A 17,203-nucleotide genomic window follows, 5' to 3' on the forward strand; every position below is an offset into this window, starting at 1 on the left:
AGATGGTATGGAAAAAGGTCCCAAGCTCCCCGCACCCTCTCAAACATTGCGGCGTGTCTGTCCTCCCAATTTTATGCAGGAGCACCCTCGAATAGTATGTGCGGTGGAGAATTTTAAGTTGTACAAGCCGTAGCCTTGACGGAATTGCCGCCTCTTTAGGGGAAGCCAGCGCCTCCCTCCAGTCTGCCTCATCAATGTCTCCCACCTCTTTTTCCCATGCAGCCTTGACAGTCTCCGTGGGGTCAGGTCTATTATTAATAATTTTTTTATACGTCAGTGAGATCGCCTTTTTTTTGCAGATGATCTGTCAAGAGCCTATCCTCTAATGGCGAGGACTCCACTGGGGTCACGCCTGGCGGTAAGAATGATTGCAAGGCATGTCTAATCTGCAATTAAACGAAATCGTTCGGTTTCAGATAGGCCATAGGTGGTCTGCAGGTGTGCGAATGGAACCACTTCTCCTTTTTGCCACAAGTCCCCTACCGTCGATATACCTATGCTGTCCCTTTTTCTGAACCCCTTTGAGTTACCCAGCCTTCCAAGCTTCTGCGTGTCCCATAACGGCATTGCTAGGGTGATCACCCCCTCCCATCCCAATGCGCGCTGAGCTACAAACCAGATGCGTATTGTGTGTAGTGTTGATCCGGTGATCGAGTGCTTTCGAGTGCTTTCGTTTTTTGTTATATAGGGCATCCATGATCCCTGCAGGCTCAAGAAGATGTCTGTCAAGCCTGAACTCTGGCTCTTCGTGGGGGACATGCAACCACTGGTTGATCGGGACAAGCTGGGAGGCCCAATAATATGCTCTGATGTCAGGCAAAGCAATTCCACCATCATACCAACTCCTGCTTAGTTTCTTCAGAGCGATGCGGGGCGCCCTCCCGTCCCAAAGCAGAGTAGTCATCTCCGCCTCTATCGCACTGAGGTATTTTGATGGGACCGGGTATGGGGTGTTTTGCAACGCATATAGGAATTGCAGTAGCGCCACCATCTTAAAAAGCGCCGCACGACCAAGAAGTGTAATATTAGTCACTATTAGTGTAATAAAAAATTGACAGAAAATAAGGACAGTGAAGCCCCCACCAACGTCCATAAGGACAAGCTGCTTCTGTTCCTGGCACTGATTTTTCTACTGCTGACGCTATGGGTCGCAAAGTCAGTGCCAGGTGTCATAAGACATGCCAGGGGCTGCTGCAGTGACCCCTGGTGACCCCTAAATGACATCCATGTCAGTGGTACATTGTAACTTGAGCCGTGCCGTTTTGTAACTCCTCTGCTACAGGGTTGCCAAGTTGTGCTATGGTACTATCACCTATCTAGGGGCCTAGAGGGTAGTCATGAGTAGTTGAAGCATTATGTGGGGTCTCTGTGTCATGTTGCTGATGTAGTGACTCACTTTACCTGACACAGTTCTGGTTTCTATGTCATTGCAGTCTTGCAGGGACCTGACATGTCTATGGCTGCATCAACTTAGGAAATATTTTGAATATCACGCGCTAGATATTGAATTTGGTGTATCCTTTGCGATTAAAGTAGATGTTATAATATGTTAGTACTACTTATAAGGCGCAGGTTCACCTACGGTTTCTTGGGAGAGAAATAGGTCAGGAGTTGCTTCCGTAAGATTGAGTAAAAAAGCCATGTCTTTAGAAATTTACAAAATAGCCTAAAACCAGTTCCGTGATGAATCTTGTCCAACAGTTAGCTCCAAGTAACGGGGGCCACTACTGAAAAACTCCGACCACCTGATCTGCATTTGCTGAATTTTGGGACTATAAGGCAATTTTCATATGTTATCCTTAAATTGCGGATAGTAATATACTTCTCGATCTTTTAGGCCACGAATTTGAGAACTATCACATTCATATGTTTTTTTTCCTCATTTACTCCTCTAAGATCTTTTCCTGTTTATGATCTTGTCTCAGAGGGAAAACTCCACCGAGGAGGGATATATTGCTGATTCTTGGGTCCATTGTGGCTAATCAACCTGATATCGAAGTGCCAGAGCATAAAATGGATGTAAGGGTATGCTCTAACTTCCACTACTCTTTTACTCCAGCCTCTTCACCAGAGGCAACCAAAACTTATATCTTCTACCCTCCAAATCTATTGCGCCCATTTTTCAAGTGTAGGTGATCGACCTCAGCCAGTCAATGTACGTTGGTGGGAGACAACTTAACCACCTTCTGCAGATCTTCCTCAATGCTTGTAGAATCGCATAAAAAAGCATATTCATTCTGTCTTTATTCAACTCAACCAGGCCCATCATGGTCCCAAATATAACAAGGGGAATGCTTACCTGAATTTTTATGGTAAAAATATCACCCAGAGCATTGCATACATCCTCCCAAAAGCTATGGATCCCCAGACATTCCACAAACATGTAGATATAATTTGCTTTCTCAAGCCCACACTTGGTATATTACACAACACCCTCTTCTCATCCTCCATATTCTCTGGGGAGTCCAATACACTCTGTGGCGGGAAAAGAAATGGTTTCTCCATAAGCAAGCAGGCTTGCCAGTGCTGTGTAAAAGATTCATAGATACTTGCCATATATCTCTCAACGGCATTACCGACAAGTATTTTCCCCACAGCTCCTCCAGGAATAAGAAGTTTCCGTCCATTAGATTCACCAGCAACTAGAACCATTCATACTTTTGAACCTCATGCAGCACACCTCCTCGGTGATGAAGGGGAATGTGTGTGGGTGCTTTTTACTGGCAATGTATGTGCACTCCAACTTGCCTTTCAGAAGGGGGATGCCACTGATCTCCTGAAACTCCATATTTGAGTGTTTTCTCTTCGCTGGTGGTGAAGGGAAGGTGATAGGTGTGTGTGTCGTGTGTTTTGAATGCATCAGTGATGTGCCATTCAGTCTTGAAACTGGTTTGGTTGCTTTTGAGATGCTAATTTTGTATACAATGACTATCCGTTAGATCTCATTATCATAGAGCATATTAACATTATCTCTGGGGTCATTATGTGAGGCAAACATGCGTTTCTCCTATGAATCTGCGTGCTGTATTTGATGTACTTTAAATAAAGTCTACTTTTTTGTGTCCTTTGTAGTGATTCACATTGTGTGTGCTTTATTGTGTATGTGTGTGTTTAACATGCTAGACGTCTAAGGTAGATTTTACAGTTTTTTGCATCAATGTGTAGTAATAGTCTAGGTCTGTTGGTTCATTTGAGGCCATTTATTTTTAGCTTGAGCCTAGGCGGTGCGCATGCGCTGTCTGGAAGACCTTATCTTATCTCCTCTATCGGCTTTTGGCATGCCCAAGAATTGCCATTTGTTCGTTGTTGTGCTATTTAGAAATACAGGGTTTTTATTGGTGCATTGGGTCTGATTCTCCCGCCTTTGCGTGCTTGGGTTACGATCAGACGATTTCACTCATTGTTTGCTTGCTTTGGCCATCCAAATATTTCTGTGGTTCCTCCTGGTCATCCTGATCTGCCTTTTTATTTTGTAGGCTAACAACATTGTTTTAGGCTTTCAGACCGTTTCACGGAGCAATGCTGTGTTCAGCACCTGTAAAGTGCCAATTTTTGTCCCGTATCTATTGAGAGATGCCAATAGCTCTAACTCAAAAAAATGTGAGACCATTGCATTTCTGATGCTTGCATTCCATTGCAATGATTGCCTTCTTGGGTGTTTGTGGTCATACAAATATGTAATTAATTGCAGGACTCCTTATTGCAATAGAAGATACGTAATTGATATCTTCATTTGATATGTTTGTTGGTTTATGTAGGTAAATAATTGAACTTGTATTGATCAACCCTAATGTCTTTGAAATGATTGGGCTAATACTACAGCGTCTTTCCCCTAATGATATAACGTCCATATTATTTTGACTGCAATTTCAAACCTCATGTTCTTATAGCAGAGAGCTCTAAGATAAATTGCAGATTAATGGCAAAGAACATGAGGATTCATTGTTACTAACTTTCGATATTAAAATATGTATGACTACCCATTTATCCTTGATCACCTCATCATTGAGAAGAACACCAAAACAAGCCTAAAAATGAAGTAAACTTTGGTTTTATTCAAGTTGGAAGAGCAATGGAGGAGTAATATACTTTTCTTCAGTAACAGTAGATAATCATGATGCTGACATGAGGTTGAGATTAACATGAAATCCTTTTGTTTCATCAGAAAATATTGCATAAGGAAGCCATTGTACTAATTTCAGTCACACCCAAGAGCTGTGGATTGAAGTGGCTACAACTATAGGACAAAGTCACAATTGCAATCGACGTTGGTTTGATAATGTTGCTCTCTGCCCACATTTGACTTCACAATGGTGAATACAGATCAAACTCTTTGACTTGAGTTCAGATACGGGTGGCCAATGGCTTCTACTTGGGATCCATTCATCTCACGTCTTCAAGATCTTGATGTTGCTGTAAGCAGTGCTGGTCGTGGCAGAACACAATGAGAAACCTTTAGAAATCTACTCATCCTGTAGGAAGTGAACTAGTGGACGGCTGAGGCCCCTGGTGGATACTCCCACAAGCATTGCCAAGTCCATTATTGCTGGTAGGACTTTACAAGGATCCACATGAGGAGTACAGTGATCAGCACCACAAAGAAGTTTAGGAACAGCTCCCGGGTAGATCGCTCCATGCTCACAGGTGATTGTGAGGGCGCTATGCAAGAGAAGGAAATCCTCAAGGGATGTTCGGACAAGATGTGATTTCAAAGTCCTGGAACAATTCAGCTGATCCTAAAATGTACAAGCACATGTTAATTACCATTTATTCCACAATCAGTATTATAGCTTAATGTTTATTTTTGCACTGAGTTATAAAATAAAAAGACAAAACATAAGATAGAATAACAAAATGTATCACATTTTGTCCTCAACAGTCTTCCTGCCTGCCTGTTAGATCTTTCTGCATGTGTCTGTCTGTCTGTCTAATTGTCATTGTGTAACCAAAAAGTCATTTCTAACAGGTATCAGTTTATGTGTCTAGATTCAGGGAAATGGGTGAGACAATGATGCATGGTTAGTTAGGCATAGACAATGGCAGTAGGCTCATTTAGTATATGATGCATTCAATAATGCTGCATTGAGGTGATGTCAATGGCTGGGGATGTGATTTGATTTACAGACTAAGGTAGCTATATGCACTAGGCGGAGGACATCAGTGATGGATACTCAAACTGCACCAGGTGACTTTTTAAAAATCTTGAATAAGGGAAAGCTGTTCAGGATCAATGATAAAAGAGGACTGGCATCCAGTGGAGGTAAACTTAATATTTTGAAGAAATTGAACATAAACATTATGCATGGTAGGTTGGGGTTGTGTGGATTGGTAAAGTAGACATTGTGGCTAGGGATGTATCGGATTAGGATTTGTGTGAGGTGCATTGGAGTAGTTTTGATCATAGTTTCAGTGACAAAGGTTGACAGTCTGATGTCACTGTGGGGGTAGTCTTTGCTGGAGAGGTGGGGGAGTTTGAATAGTGTATGTACATTGCTTCTTTGTCAAAATAGATTGGGGTAGACAAACCAGGGGAACTCTTGTTACAATATGTGTTGCTCAGGTCTAGGATGTTGATTAAGCCTGTGCCCATGTGGTAGGGGAAATTTTACCTATAATTTATACCTGAAACCTTGTTGCAGTATCTGTGGTACAGATCAATCACTCTGGTTGAACCTGATGGGTTAGAATGTCAATATGGGTGGGGAGGGGGCTTTGAAAGGTTTCGATAAAGGTAGGAGGACTGTCTAGTGTGGTGGGTGCAAGAACCTGGACAATTTATGCTTTTACAACAATGTATACGTCGGACAAATACGTGGGGGTGTTACAATATTTCTTAATGACTTGCATGTTTTACATATCAATGTACCTTTTACAGTGGCGTAGTCAAGTGAGTATGAAAGTCAATATAAAAGCCAAAACATGGAAAAAATAATTTACAGCGTCTACATTGGACTTATAGGTAAGTACTGGTAATGCACAGATAATGTCATGTTGAAAGCAGGTTAATGGTTGTAATACCTTTACTTCATTTAGGCTGTCAACGAGATCAGTGATCGCCGGGAAGCAAAAAAGGCATTAAAGGACTTTAACAAGTACATAGTTAAGCTCTCTGGAACCACTTCTGTTCAGTACAACTGGAAAAAGAAAAGTAGCTCTAGTCACATGTATGAGTAATACATAGAATTACTCAATGGCCTACACTCTTATATTCTTGGGCACTAAACTGGCCCACCGAGTATGCAGTGATTAGTGGGAGGAGCCAACACATGATGAGCACCATTGAGGCAGAATACACTGCAAAGATTTCAGTTGCTCAAAATGACAGGGATAGCGGAAGTGATATCATGCCTCCTTGACTTGCAGATGACCCCACAGGAAATGACATCACATGACCATTAGACACTCCCTCCAATTAAGAAACTAGAACTCAACATCCTGTGGCCTTAAATTTCATGACATCATTACAAGGAGCATCACCAGAGTACACAGAAACTCCTATGCAAAAACCTATATTCTTAAAAGGCAAGATCAAAAATATAAGTATAATATATCTTATCACAGTTTCATTAAGCATAGAGCTGCCGTGATATGTCAGTGTATGATCTCACGTATGCTAAGTAATCTGCATTTGCTCGCCAAACGACCCACATTACCTTCAAGACGCATCTCATCATGAACAAAGCCTTTTAGGTGAACTGTCTGGATTGTCTCAGTTTTATTTTTGTTTTTACACTTTTATTATAGTGCAAACTAGGCACTAAGGTATCAGAGCTACTTACATAAACACAGAGCTACTTACATAAACACTGGTTACATTATACAAGGACACATTCATTTTTAGGTCTCGCCTAAGCCAGCGCATGCGTTGGTCTGGCGAGACATTTAGTGAGTGGGCTTTAGAAATCCGATCACAAGCTTTTGCTTGTGGCCTAAAGCTTGCGGTTAGGCGCGCTGTCACGCGCACAGCCGCCATGTACTCCGTACTAGTGTATCTGCTGGGAGTCTTCTCTCCTCCTTCTTCAAGCCTCACCTACACTCCCCCCACCCCTCCCACTTGTTTCCTTCTTCAGGCCTCACGCGCAAACCCCCCACCCGTCCCACTTGTTTCCTTCTTCAAGCCTCAAGCCCGCCAAGCAGTCCCCGGCTTCTGCTTCCCAGCCTTGCCCACAGCGTCACCCTCTGTCCGATTGGCCTTTGCCCCCATACCTTCATCTCTTTGTCTGAGCCACCTTTAGCCTTCACACGTTGCCCTGGTTTTGGCTTCTGGCAGTGAGAGGACCTCCTCTGGACTTCTTAACCCGCTCCTCGCACTCTGCCTGACGTACTCGCACAGCACTTGTCTCCCATGCTGCCTGTAACTTTAAATTGCCACTTCCTTTTGGACTTGTAGGCGGGTCTCTTTGGGGCGCTCATTCTCTCCTGCATCCGATGGATGACCCGGGCTGCAGCAATGATGCCAGTCTTAATTGTATGCGGACCCCTGGTAGGTGTGGACTTCCTCCTCCGCATGAGTGCCCTGGTTGCAGCGATAATGCCAGTCTTAATTCGCAGGCGGGTGCCACTCACTGTTTCACGAAGGTCCCGGGCTGCAACAGTGATGCTGGTCTTCATTCTCTGTGGGCGGGCCCTAGGGTAACACTTGCCCGCCTTTCACCTCTGGTCAGTGTTCAGGGCTCGCATTGGTGATTTCAATCCGCTGCCTCTCTTTCCACGATGACCTCCTGCTCAAGCCCGATGCCCAAGAGCACTCTCTTTTTCTCTGGTAAAGGTACGGCTTCTTGTCTCAATGTCTTTGCTGCGATAGTCCCAAAATGGTACTTGTTACGGTTGCCCTGCCTTTAATAGGGGTCACATGAGCTGGATTGCATTTTCAAATCCCGCAGTATTCGAGCATTGGCATAGCCAATAGGTCTTGCCTTTGAGACCTTATAACTGTTTAGCCTTCAACAGTTAACGTTGTTGCACCAAGGATATTGTGCTGCATAACTAAAAACGTATAAGGTCCCAAAAGCGAGACCTATTGGCTATGCCAATGCTTATTTGTATTTGAAGCACGAGGAGATAAAGTGATTTGCCCAGAATCACAGAATGTTGAGCCGATGCCGAGATTCAAACCTGGTTCTCCAGTTCCGAAGTCGGCAGCTCTGGCTGTTATTCCTCATCCTCTCCCAGTTGTGTGATCTCCTGTGGCCAGGCAGCAACCTAAAACCATGTAAAAGCTTGACGGTCCACCGCCCCCTTTGACTACCTTGATTTGGACCATTACATGCCAGTCCAATCTTTTCGATTCTCGACAAAGTACTTACATCCCAGTGATGCCCCCTTCTTCTTTCAAAAGCTGCCACTACCTTACCAGCAATTTGCAATCCACTCAGAAGCTGTTTCTTTTCATTAACACCCTCAATAGTTAGATCAGAGGAGGCGGCCCTGGCACCTTCCTGTTGGCCATCCATGGGGTGCTTCATCTTTAATAGGGAACTGACTGAACTGTTCCTTATCTTTGCAAGCTCTCTGGGAACAGCCATTTTGATAGCTAGTATTATTGTACCGGTACAGAACAGGTATTCAGGATATGTTCTGTTGCAAGCAGATTATGCAACATTTAATATGTAGCCGCTTTATTCCCGATGTTGATCCACTCCGTGCAGACCTCTCTTCACAAGACTGGTGTGATTTTGTGGTATTGCGGCCAAAGTTCTATAGGAAGTGTTCGGGGGCAGATCAGGTTTTCTCAAGCTGAATTCCCTTTGTCAGTGTAGTTGAAGCGCTTGTGTAAAAATAACAGTGGTCCGTTGTGAACTTTTCTCATAAGAACCATGTCCCAATGCTCTTTGGGCTCCTGCTGCTTTGCATTACTAAGTTGTAAGACCCTAGGCATACAATTATGTCCCTTCCCACCACTTCCTTAAGAACATAAGTGACAAATTTTAGAAAGTTCAGTTTGCGTTCACCTCATTCTCACCTTATATGTTGTCAGGGAAGGTGTCGGAGCGCACAGTCAGGACTTTATTGCCAAATTGCCTATGACCTTTATGTATTGTGGTGGCTCAGAATGCAAAATCTATGGATGTCTAGGGCACTGTGGACATTGTTTCCCAAAAATGACTCCCGTACGCATGCCGGGAGCCATTTTCTGGTGGTAGGGAGGCCATGCCATGCCAGCATGGTAGATGTGTGTGATTCCTGAAGCTAGGCCCAGATGTGTGTGATTCCTGAAGCTAGGCCCAGATGTGTGTGATTCCTTGTACAAACCCTAAATGTGTGTGATTCCTGAAGCTAGGCCCAGGTGTGTGTGATTCCTGAAGTAGGCCCAGATGCGTATGATTCCTTTTACAAGGCCCAGACGTGTGTGATTCATGCAGCTATGCCCAGATGTGTGTGATTCCTTGTACACACTCTAAATGTGTGTGATTCCTGAAGCTAGGCCCAGATGTGTGTGATTCCTGAAGCTAGGCCTCCCCACTAGTAGTCCTTTTCAACTAATCCTAGTACTCTCTGCCACAAGCTGTTCTCTCCCAGCTTGTTGGAGATATTTACATATGTGTTTCTAGTAGGAACTGCCGTAGTTTTATTGGCTGAAGCAGACAAATGGCCCTCAGCAGGAATGATGTTCAGGAGCCTAACCTTCTACTCTAATGCCATTTCCATTGATGCAATGGCTCATAGTTGCTGTCTCCAGAACCAAAACAGGCGGCACCTCTGCCTCAGGAACGCAGCCTTCCCCATTATTCTAAATAAGGTGTGGAAGAGGAGGTGGACTGATGGCACATACGCTGTTTTGTTGATGATGTCCAATCATTATTCACTTGTAAATTAGGCCTAGGATCTAATGATCTGCCTCTTGTTGTTCCTCAATGGCTACATCATAATGCAGTGTCTTTTGCTTTCGTTACTCATGAATGACTTACCTAGGAGAGGCAAGACTGCTGATTTCGGAAGGGGAGAGTAAGGAAAGTTCTAGGTCTCATCCAGATGTCCATTCTCAGCTCGGGTTTCCCACTTGTGATAGCACCCTCACCCCTTTGACCAGTCTCACCTTTTCCTATTCTCTAAAAAATGTTCCCAGTTATTGCATTTGGTCCTTGGGGCCATGAGGGAGATCTCCTCTCTGTACAGAGCTTTAACAGGTGGAAATGTATTTTCAGGTAAGATCAGGAACATGGAATCCAGATAAAAATGTCAAACCAATCTCTATTTGTTTCAAATAGTCTGCTTCTTTTGATTAACAGTTTCAGTCGTTAGACTAGTTGTTTCATCTTCACCAGGGAACTGACCGAACATTCCTCTTTCTTTGCAAGCTTTCTGGGATTAGTCTTGACATGAACACTATATTTTTATTTTCGAAGTTGTCTGGAATGTGTACATTTCATACAAATTATAATTTCATTGACGCCAGCTCTGAAAGAAATCTGTCTGGTATGCTGAGGGGGAGAAGAGGTCACAGTCTTCCTTGGTGTTGTGACTGAGTTACCAAACAACCTGGCCAGGGACATCACTGGGGTAACTTGTGTCTTATCTCAAAGTCTATCCTTTGGTGGCTTAGCTAAAGCATAAAGACTACTCCTTAGAGGCCCTCTAGAACGTGTGTAATACTTCGGTAATAACACGGTTAAGATATAAATAATGGAGAGTATGAAGCAAATAATAAAGCATTACTTAGAAACCATAAAAACGTAAAAAAAAAGATTGAAGTGTGCTTAGAAGTAATGGGAGCTGTCAATCAGCTAAACTCCCCCCTCCCCCACTTACGGGTGGGCAATGGCGTAGTTTGTGATGGAATGAGTCACAGCTGGCGTCCATTTATTTATTTATTTATAAAGTGCAACTAATACCCAAGGGCGTCTAGGTGCTAAGCAGGAAAGGAACCTAAGGTGACCACCAAGTTATGCCCAGAGCTTGAAATGTGACAGAAAATCTAATGGGTGAATAACCAGGTCTTAATGCCTTTCCTAAAAGAGAGAACATCAGGGGAATTATTTAGCTTAGTTAGAAGACAATTCCATAATCCGCCAGTGGCATTAACAAAGCTTTTGCCTCTTCAGTTTGAGAGTCAGAATCTGGGAACTTCTACAAGCTTATGAGATGAGGATCAAAGGTTTCGTTCTAGAGGTACATACCAGCGAAACTGATTTTTTAGGTAGTCCGGTCCGTGATTATGAAGGGCCTTAAAGGCAATACAGAGAGCCTTAAAATCAATCCGCTTCTCCACCGGAAGCCAATGGAGAAATTTGAGAGCTTGATTGTCTAGGAATCGCAAAGAGCAGACGAGCCTCAGAGTTCTGAAGGACCTGTCGTTTGTTAAGAAGACTCTTCTGAATACCCACGAAGAGGGCATTATAATAGTCTAGCCTAGATAAAATATTCGCAGAAACAACTGTCTTTTGGAGGTTGAGCGGTATAAAAGGGAACATCTTTCTCAAACTTTTCAATGTGAGAAACTTAGATGACTTGATAGCTTTTACCTGGTGTGTAAAAGACAGAGCTGTATCGAAAATAATTCCTAGTTTTTTGTCTTTATGACCAGAGTTGGGAGCGGGCCAAGTTCCTAAGGCCACCAGATAGGAGACCAGAGAGAAGGGTTAATGCCAAAGAGCAGAACCTCGGTTTAATTTGAGTTTAATTTGAGGCAGTTCTCCGACATCCACTTTCATACCTGTTGCATGCAGATTTGGAAATTGTGAGCATTCTCTTGAATATTATTAGTAATGGAAACTATAATCTGTCTATCATCTGCATATGATACCATTGCGAGGCCTAATGATTTGATAAGCCTGGCCAACGGAGTGACGTATAGATTGAATAGGGTGGGGCTCAGAGACGAGCCCCACATGCAATGCATAACTGTCCAGTACCACGATTTGCTTGCGATCTTCAGAAAAGATTTAACAAGAGAGAGGGCTGCGCCACCTATGCCGATTTTTTGGAGACAACTTACCAAGAGGCCATGGTGTACCATATTGAAAGCTGCAGAAAGATCTAGTAGGATCACGGCGGCATTTCTCCGTTGTCGACTGAGCGTCTGATTTCTTTTGTTGCGGCGATCAAGGCAAGCTCAGTGCTGCACTCACTCCTGAATCCGTACTGCTTGGGGCCAAGGATGTAGTTGGTATTAATAATAGTTGTCAGTTCTTGATTCATGAACTTTTCAAGAGTTTTCGCCGGCAAGGGCAACCGGGAGATTAGGCAATAGCTACCTGGGTTCGATCCGTCTAGGTCTTTTTTTTTTTACAAAGGCAAAATGGAAGTCTTTTTCCCATTTTTTGGGAATATTCTTGTTTTGAGAATAAGGTTGATTGATGTGCAATAAGATCCACAGCTGCATGAGCTATTTTGGGGGGCAGGGATCAATCGGTGACCCTGTTTTAGTGGAACAAAGGAGACTGTCAACCTGGTCGTGAGAGATAGGCGGGAAGTTAAAAAATCGGGCTGGGTCAGTAGTTGAAGGACCATTAGAAACTATTGAACTGACCTGAGCTCCATTACTAAGGACAGTAGAACTACTCATAACCTTTGAGGTTCTAAGGGTGAATATATCATAAATACTGCATACCTTTTCGCAGAAAAAAGAAGAAAGGGTATTGCAAAAGGTTTGATCCACTATGGTATTTCTAGTCTCCTGAATACGTCTAAGTTTCAGAACCGTAGCGAAAAGTTCCTTGGTATTGTTATTAGCAGGTTGAATTTTCTCTGAAAAATAGTTGTTTTTTGTTTTGTGAATCAATTCTTTGTACTATGCAATCAACTCCCTGTAGGTTTCTTTCTCAGTGGTGTCATAGGACTGTCTCCACCGTCCTCTGAAAACCAGGGCTCGGTAGGGGAGGCTCTGCATGTTTTCCCTGCTTTCAGGGGTGTTAGTATGGACTGTCGAGGCAATCCAGGAATGATATTCAATTGATGCCACCTCTGGATCACAGGATATGGAAGGTCGTCTACTTTTATCCAGTAGGGTGCTAAATTCAACTGTGTCTAAACTGTGCCATTGGTACCGTTTGTGCCTTCTGACTAGAAAGGTCTTGTTGCCAATGGTGGTAGATACCGATAAAGTCAATAAAACTGCTGAATGATCTTACCAGTGTAGTTGAAGTATTCTTTTGAATTCCAGAAAAGGGCAATCTGTAAAGACGGCATCCAGCAGGTGACCTGCTCTATGAGTGGGGCCTCCCATGATCTGTTCTAGAGTTGCACTGGTCATCAAATCAATAAGGACGTTGGAGTCTTTGTCATGTAGATTCTCTAGGTGAAAATTAAGATCACCTAGAATGGTGTAGTCCTGGGAATTGACTTTGTACTCCTGTAGCTGCCCAAGAGTATGTATAAAGTTGTCTCCAAGGCCCGGCTGTCGATAGATAAGGAGTCCATTAAAAGAGTAGGCATGATTAATAGCGTTTTTAAAAGAGATCACTTCACAATCAGGGTTTGTCAGGACCTCATTTTGTTTCTATTTTTCAATATGTTAAGCTCGATTTCTGCTGCCTCATAATACCAGCCACTCTAAAAATGTATTTATCGCCTCTACTATCTTCTTAATAATATTGTTAATTTTTGTTTACATCTTGGGAGAAACTCTGGATTTTTTCAGCAAGCTGCTTGTTTGACTATATCTGCCTGTCACTTTTGAATTAGTATTGTGTCCCTTTGGTTAATTGATTCTACGAATCCCATATGGGTAGGACCAGGAACCTTCAACTTGCCACCATTAAATCACCCGTCACCAAGAACATTATCAGAGCTACTAACTCTAATTCCTTCTCTGTTCTGAAAGATATGGAGGATATTGGGGATGCTTGTCAGAATTCTTCAATATCTTCCTCTAGTTTGGTTGGCTCTTCATCCTCCTCTATTACCAAAATATCCTCTAAACTTCTTGCAACTTCTAATATCTCAACTAATAAAAGAATTAAAAAGATTCCTTCCTTGCCCATAAAATGTAATTCTGCAAATTCAATGGAGCTCCTCCTTGAGAAAGAAAAAGTGGGCACTGAAGCCTTACATGGAGGAAGCTAATAAACAACTTCAAATTCTGGATGATAAATGGGCATATGTGGAGGATAGAGTTAATCAGATGGAACAGAGGGTTGAGGTGCTTGAAGATACTGCCCAGACTTTAAATTTTTGCAATCTGAAGTATCGTCCTTAAAAAAGCATGCTGAAGACATAGAGAAGCACAGCAGAAGAAATAACCTGCATATCTATGGTCTGGTTGAAAGTGGAGAACTCAGATCCCACATCTTCCAATAATTTCTTCCCAAAGTCTTAAATCTACCTACCTCCCCTCCTTTGAATATACAAAAGGCATAAAGACTTGGACATTCTTCTCACTCTGCATAGTCTACTCAGACACCTACAGGAATAATCATTTATTTTTTAGAGTACTTCGATCTACTCAAAGTTATCAAAGCAGCAAAGGCCAAAGGTTGTATCTCATGGTCCAAATCCAATCTTGTCTTTGTGCAAGATTTTGTCCAATCTATAGCAGACAGATGTAAGAAATGTCTTGATATTGGGACCCTTATTTATTCAAAGTAACCTACAATAACAAAGCTACCACTTATGAAGATCCTTCCCTTCTGCAAAAATTCATTACTAGCTGCAGAGGAGAGGCGCTGGACACTTTCAACTCTAATGTTACATGATTTTAATGAGTTAAAATATTTTTTATTAAATCTTTCTGAAACCTTCCTTGTCATCATCCATTTAACTGTAAGTTATATATTATGCTCAATGTGTTCACATTGTATGTGTTCTAATTTGTTGCTAATATGCTTATATTCCCCCTTTTAGGCATGTTCCATGAGTTTTCTAAAATACACGGTTATGATTTTGTGTGGTCTGGTATCCCCTCCTTTGTCGGCTGTTTCAGTGTTCGGTTGTGTCATTCTCCTTATGTGGCTCCACCATCCTCAACTATTTGTTTTTTATATATTCCCAATTCTCCTTTTATGTCTATCCTTCATTCTCTCTTTTCTTATGACTGCAGACAACAGATCTTATAATATCCTTTCATACTATTGCCTCATTGCTTTCTTTTTCAAATATTTAATCATATATACATTGTTATTGATTTTTGACTGTTATCTTTATATGTAAAATGTTAAAGAACTCGTACACACCTTAAATGGCTTTAAGAATTGTTTCATGGAATATCAAAGGTTTGGGTTCTCCTATAAAATGTCAAAGGGTATTAACGCACATCTCTAAACTAAAAGGTGACATTGTCTTGTTGCAAGAAACTCATATATCTGAGAAAGAAATTATTAAACTTAAAAAACAATGGGTTGGAAATATTTTTTCCTCCCCGGGTACAAGAAAATGTAATAGAGTGGCCATACTCTGCAATAAATCCTTAGATAGCCAAGTTATTTCCCAAGACACAGACTCCATTGGTAGATGGGCTACTACAACCATAACTATCAATAGAATCCCTGTTACAATTTTGATCTTCCTCGCCTGATATTGTATCTAAATTAATGTCTTTAAATGACAAATATTTAATTTTTGGTGGTGACTGTAACATGGATATTGATCCCTTTATTGATCGCCTCTTCAAATACAAGTTTAGCCTGTCACCCATGCATTCACAATTTACCTCTACTGTAAAACAAAGATCTCTAATCGATGCTTGGAGACTTTGTAATTCTACCCTAAAAGTATACACTTTCTTCTCACCTGCCCATTTTTCTCAATCTAGAATTGACTGTTTGTTTCAAAACCTCTTGCACAACATATTATACAGCATTACGTTAGAGAAAAGGGTCAGGGTAGTTTGAGTATTAAAGAATTATAACATAAAATCCACCACAATAGAAATGCTTATTAGATTCATCAAAAGCATACATTTAATGAGTAACACAATCGTCAGAAGTTTTAGGTTGAAAACATAAATGAGAAATCATGTGTTTACTCCAAATTTGTCATTAGTTTATACACATATTAAATGCTTTTATACTCAAAACATTTGGCTTTTTTCATGTGTGATATTTTACAGTGCTCACAGTGAAAAAGAGGGAAAGTTTGGTAGGAGGAATGAGGGTGATTGGATGGGTGAGGGAAGGGGTAAAGGTGTTGTGAAAAGCACAATAGCGAGTATTTACAATAAAACCTTTATGGTCTTTAGAAAGATCCACAAATGCTCCTTGTTATCATAGCACATAGGACATGTATAGTTCATTGATTCAAATCCAACGTGTTTGATGATATGTATAAGTCTACGTTTTGACCCCTAGGTATTCAAGGGCTGGTATATCCTCGTGATGGGGTCTTCATCAGGACAGAAGGTGTTGAGGAGCACTTGAAGGAAGCTCTGTGATTGTACCCTCCTTGGGTGGCAGCAAGCCGCTCTTCAAAATCCTGGGTTCGTGGGTACTTTTTCCCACGATGCGGTATGTACTTCGACCGGGTGCATGAGTCACCGCGTACTGGGGTTACAATTCTCCCTTGTTAAGTCACTGGCTGCAGAATCTCGCTGACGGCTGCCTGGTGACTGAAAGCATTTAATATGTGTATAAACTAATGACAAATTTGGAGTAAACACAGGAGTAAACACATGATTTCTCATTTATGTTTTCAACCTAAAACTTCTGATGAATGTGTTACTCATTAAATGTATGCTTTTGATTAATCTAATAAGCATTTCTATTGTGGTGGATTTTATGTTATAATTCTTTAATACTCAAACTACCCTGACCCATTTCTCTAACGTAATGCTGTGATAACCCAGGTCGGGTAGTTTTATTTGGGTGATCCCCGTTAAAACTCAACACAACATATTATACAGTCAGAATTTAGTTCCATATTGATTTCTTATCATGCCCCTGTTACAATAGATCTAATCCTAGATACTCACAGGAATAAGCAATTGAGATTTCATAATTCTTTCCGCCTGAATCCTAATTTTATGCAACACTTTAAGAGTTTTGCGAAAATCAATTTTATTGTTAATTGCACACTGGATATTTCCCCTCAGACTATCTGGGATGCCTTCAAATCTGCCTCTAGTGATTTCATTATTTAGTTTGTAACACACAAGAAGAAGTCTTCCTCTAAGAAGTTGCTTCAAACCATGACTCGTATTAAACAAACACACATGTTACACTTCTAAATCTAAAGCATGGTTGGATAAATTCATTCAAACCAAATTTGCCTTTAATGAGATTTCAGCAGAAAATGCTACTTCATAGCTCCTTTACTCCAGCGCCAAGTACTA

At 41.7% G+C, this 17,203-nt stretch overlaps 1 protein-coding gene across 1 annotated transcript in view; it reads right to left on the reverse strand.

The window, feature by feature from the left end:
* Positions 1-4,392: 4,392 nt before the first annotated feature.
* The window catches only part of LOC147698653 (sarcolipin-like), a 39,863-nt gene continuing 27,052 nt past the window's right edge, over positions 4,393-17,203 (reverse strand). Inside the window, exon 2 of the mRNA XM_086933478.1 lies at positions 4,393-4,736. Coding sequence (XP_086789604.1) covers positions 4,541-4,636 — 96 coding nt within the window. The 5' untranslated portion in view covers positions 4,637-4,736 and the 3' untranslated portion in view covers positions 4,393-4,540. The remainder of the gene's footprint in view (positions 4,737-17,203) is intronic.

This window comes from Lissotriton vulgaris, chromosome 8, assembly GCF_964263255.1.
Source record: "Lissotriton vulgaris chromosome 8, aLisVul1.2, whole genome shotgun sequence".
In the NCBI taxonomy this organism is placed as follows: domain Eukaryota; kingdom Metazoa; phylum Chordata; class Amphibia; order Caudata; family Salamandridae; genus Lissotriton; species Lissotriton vulgaris.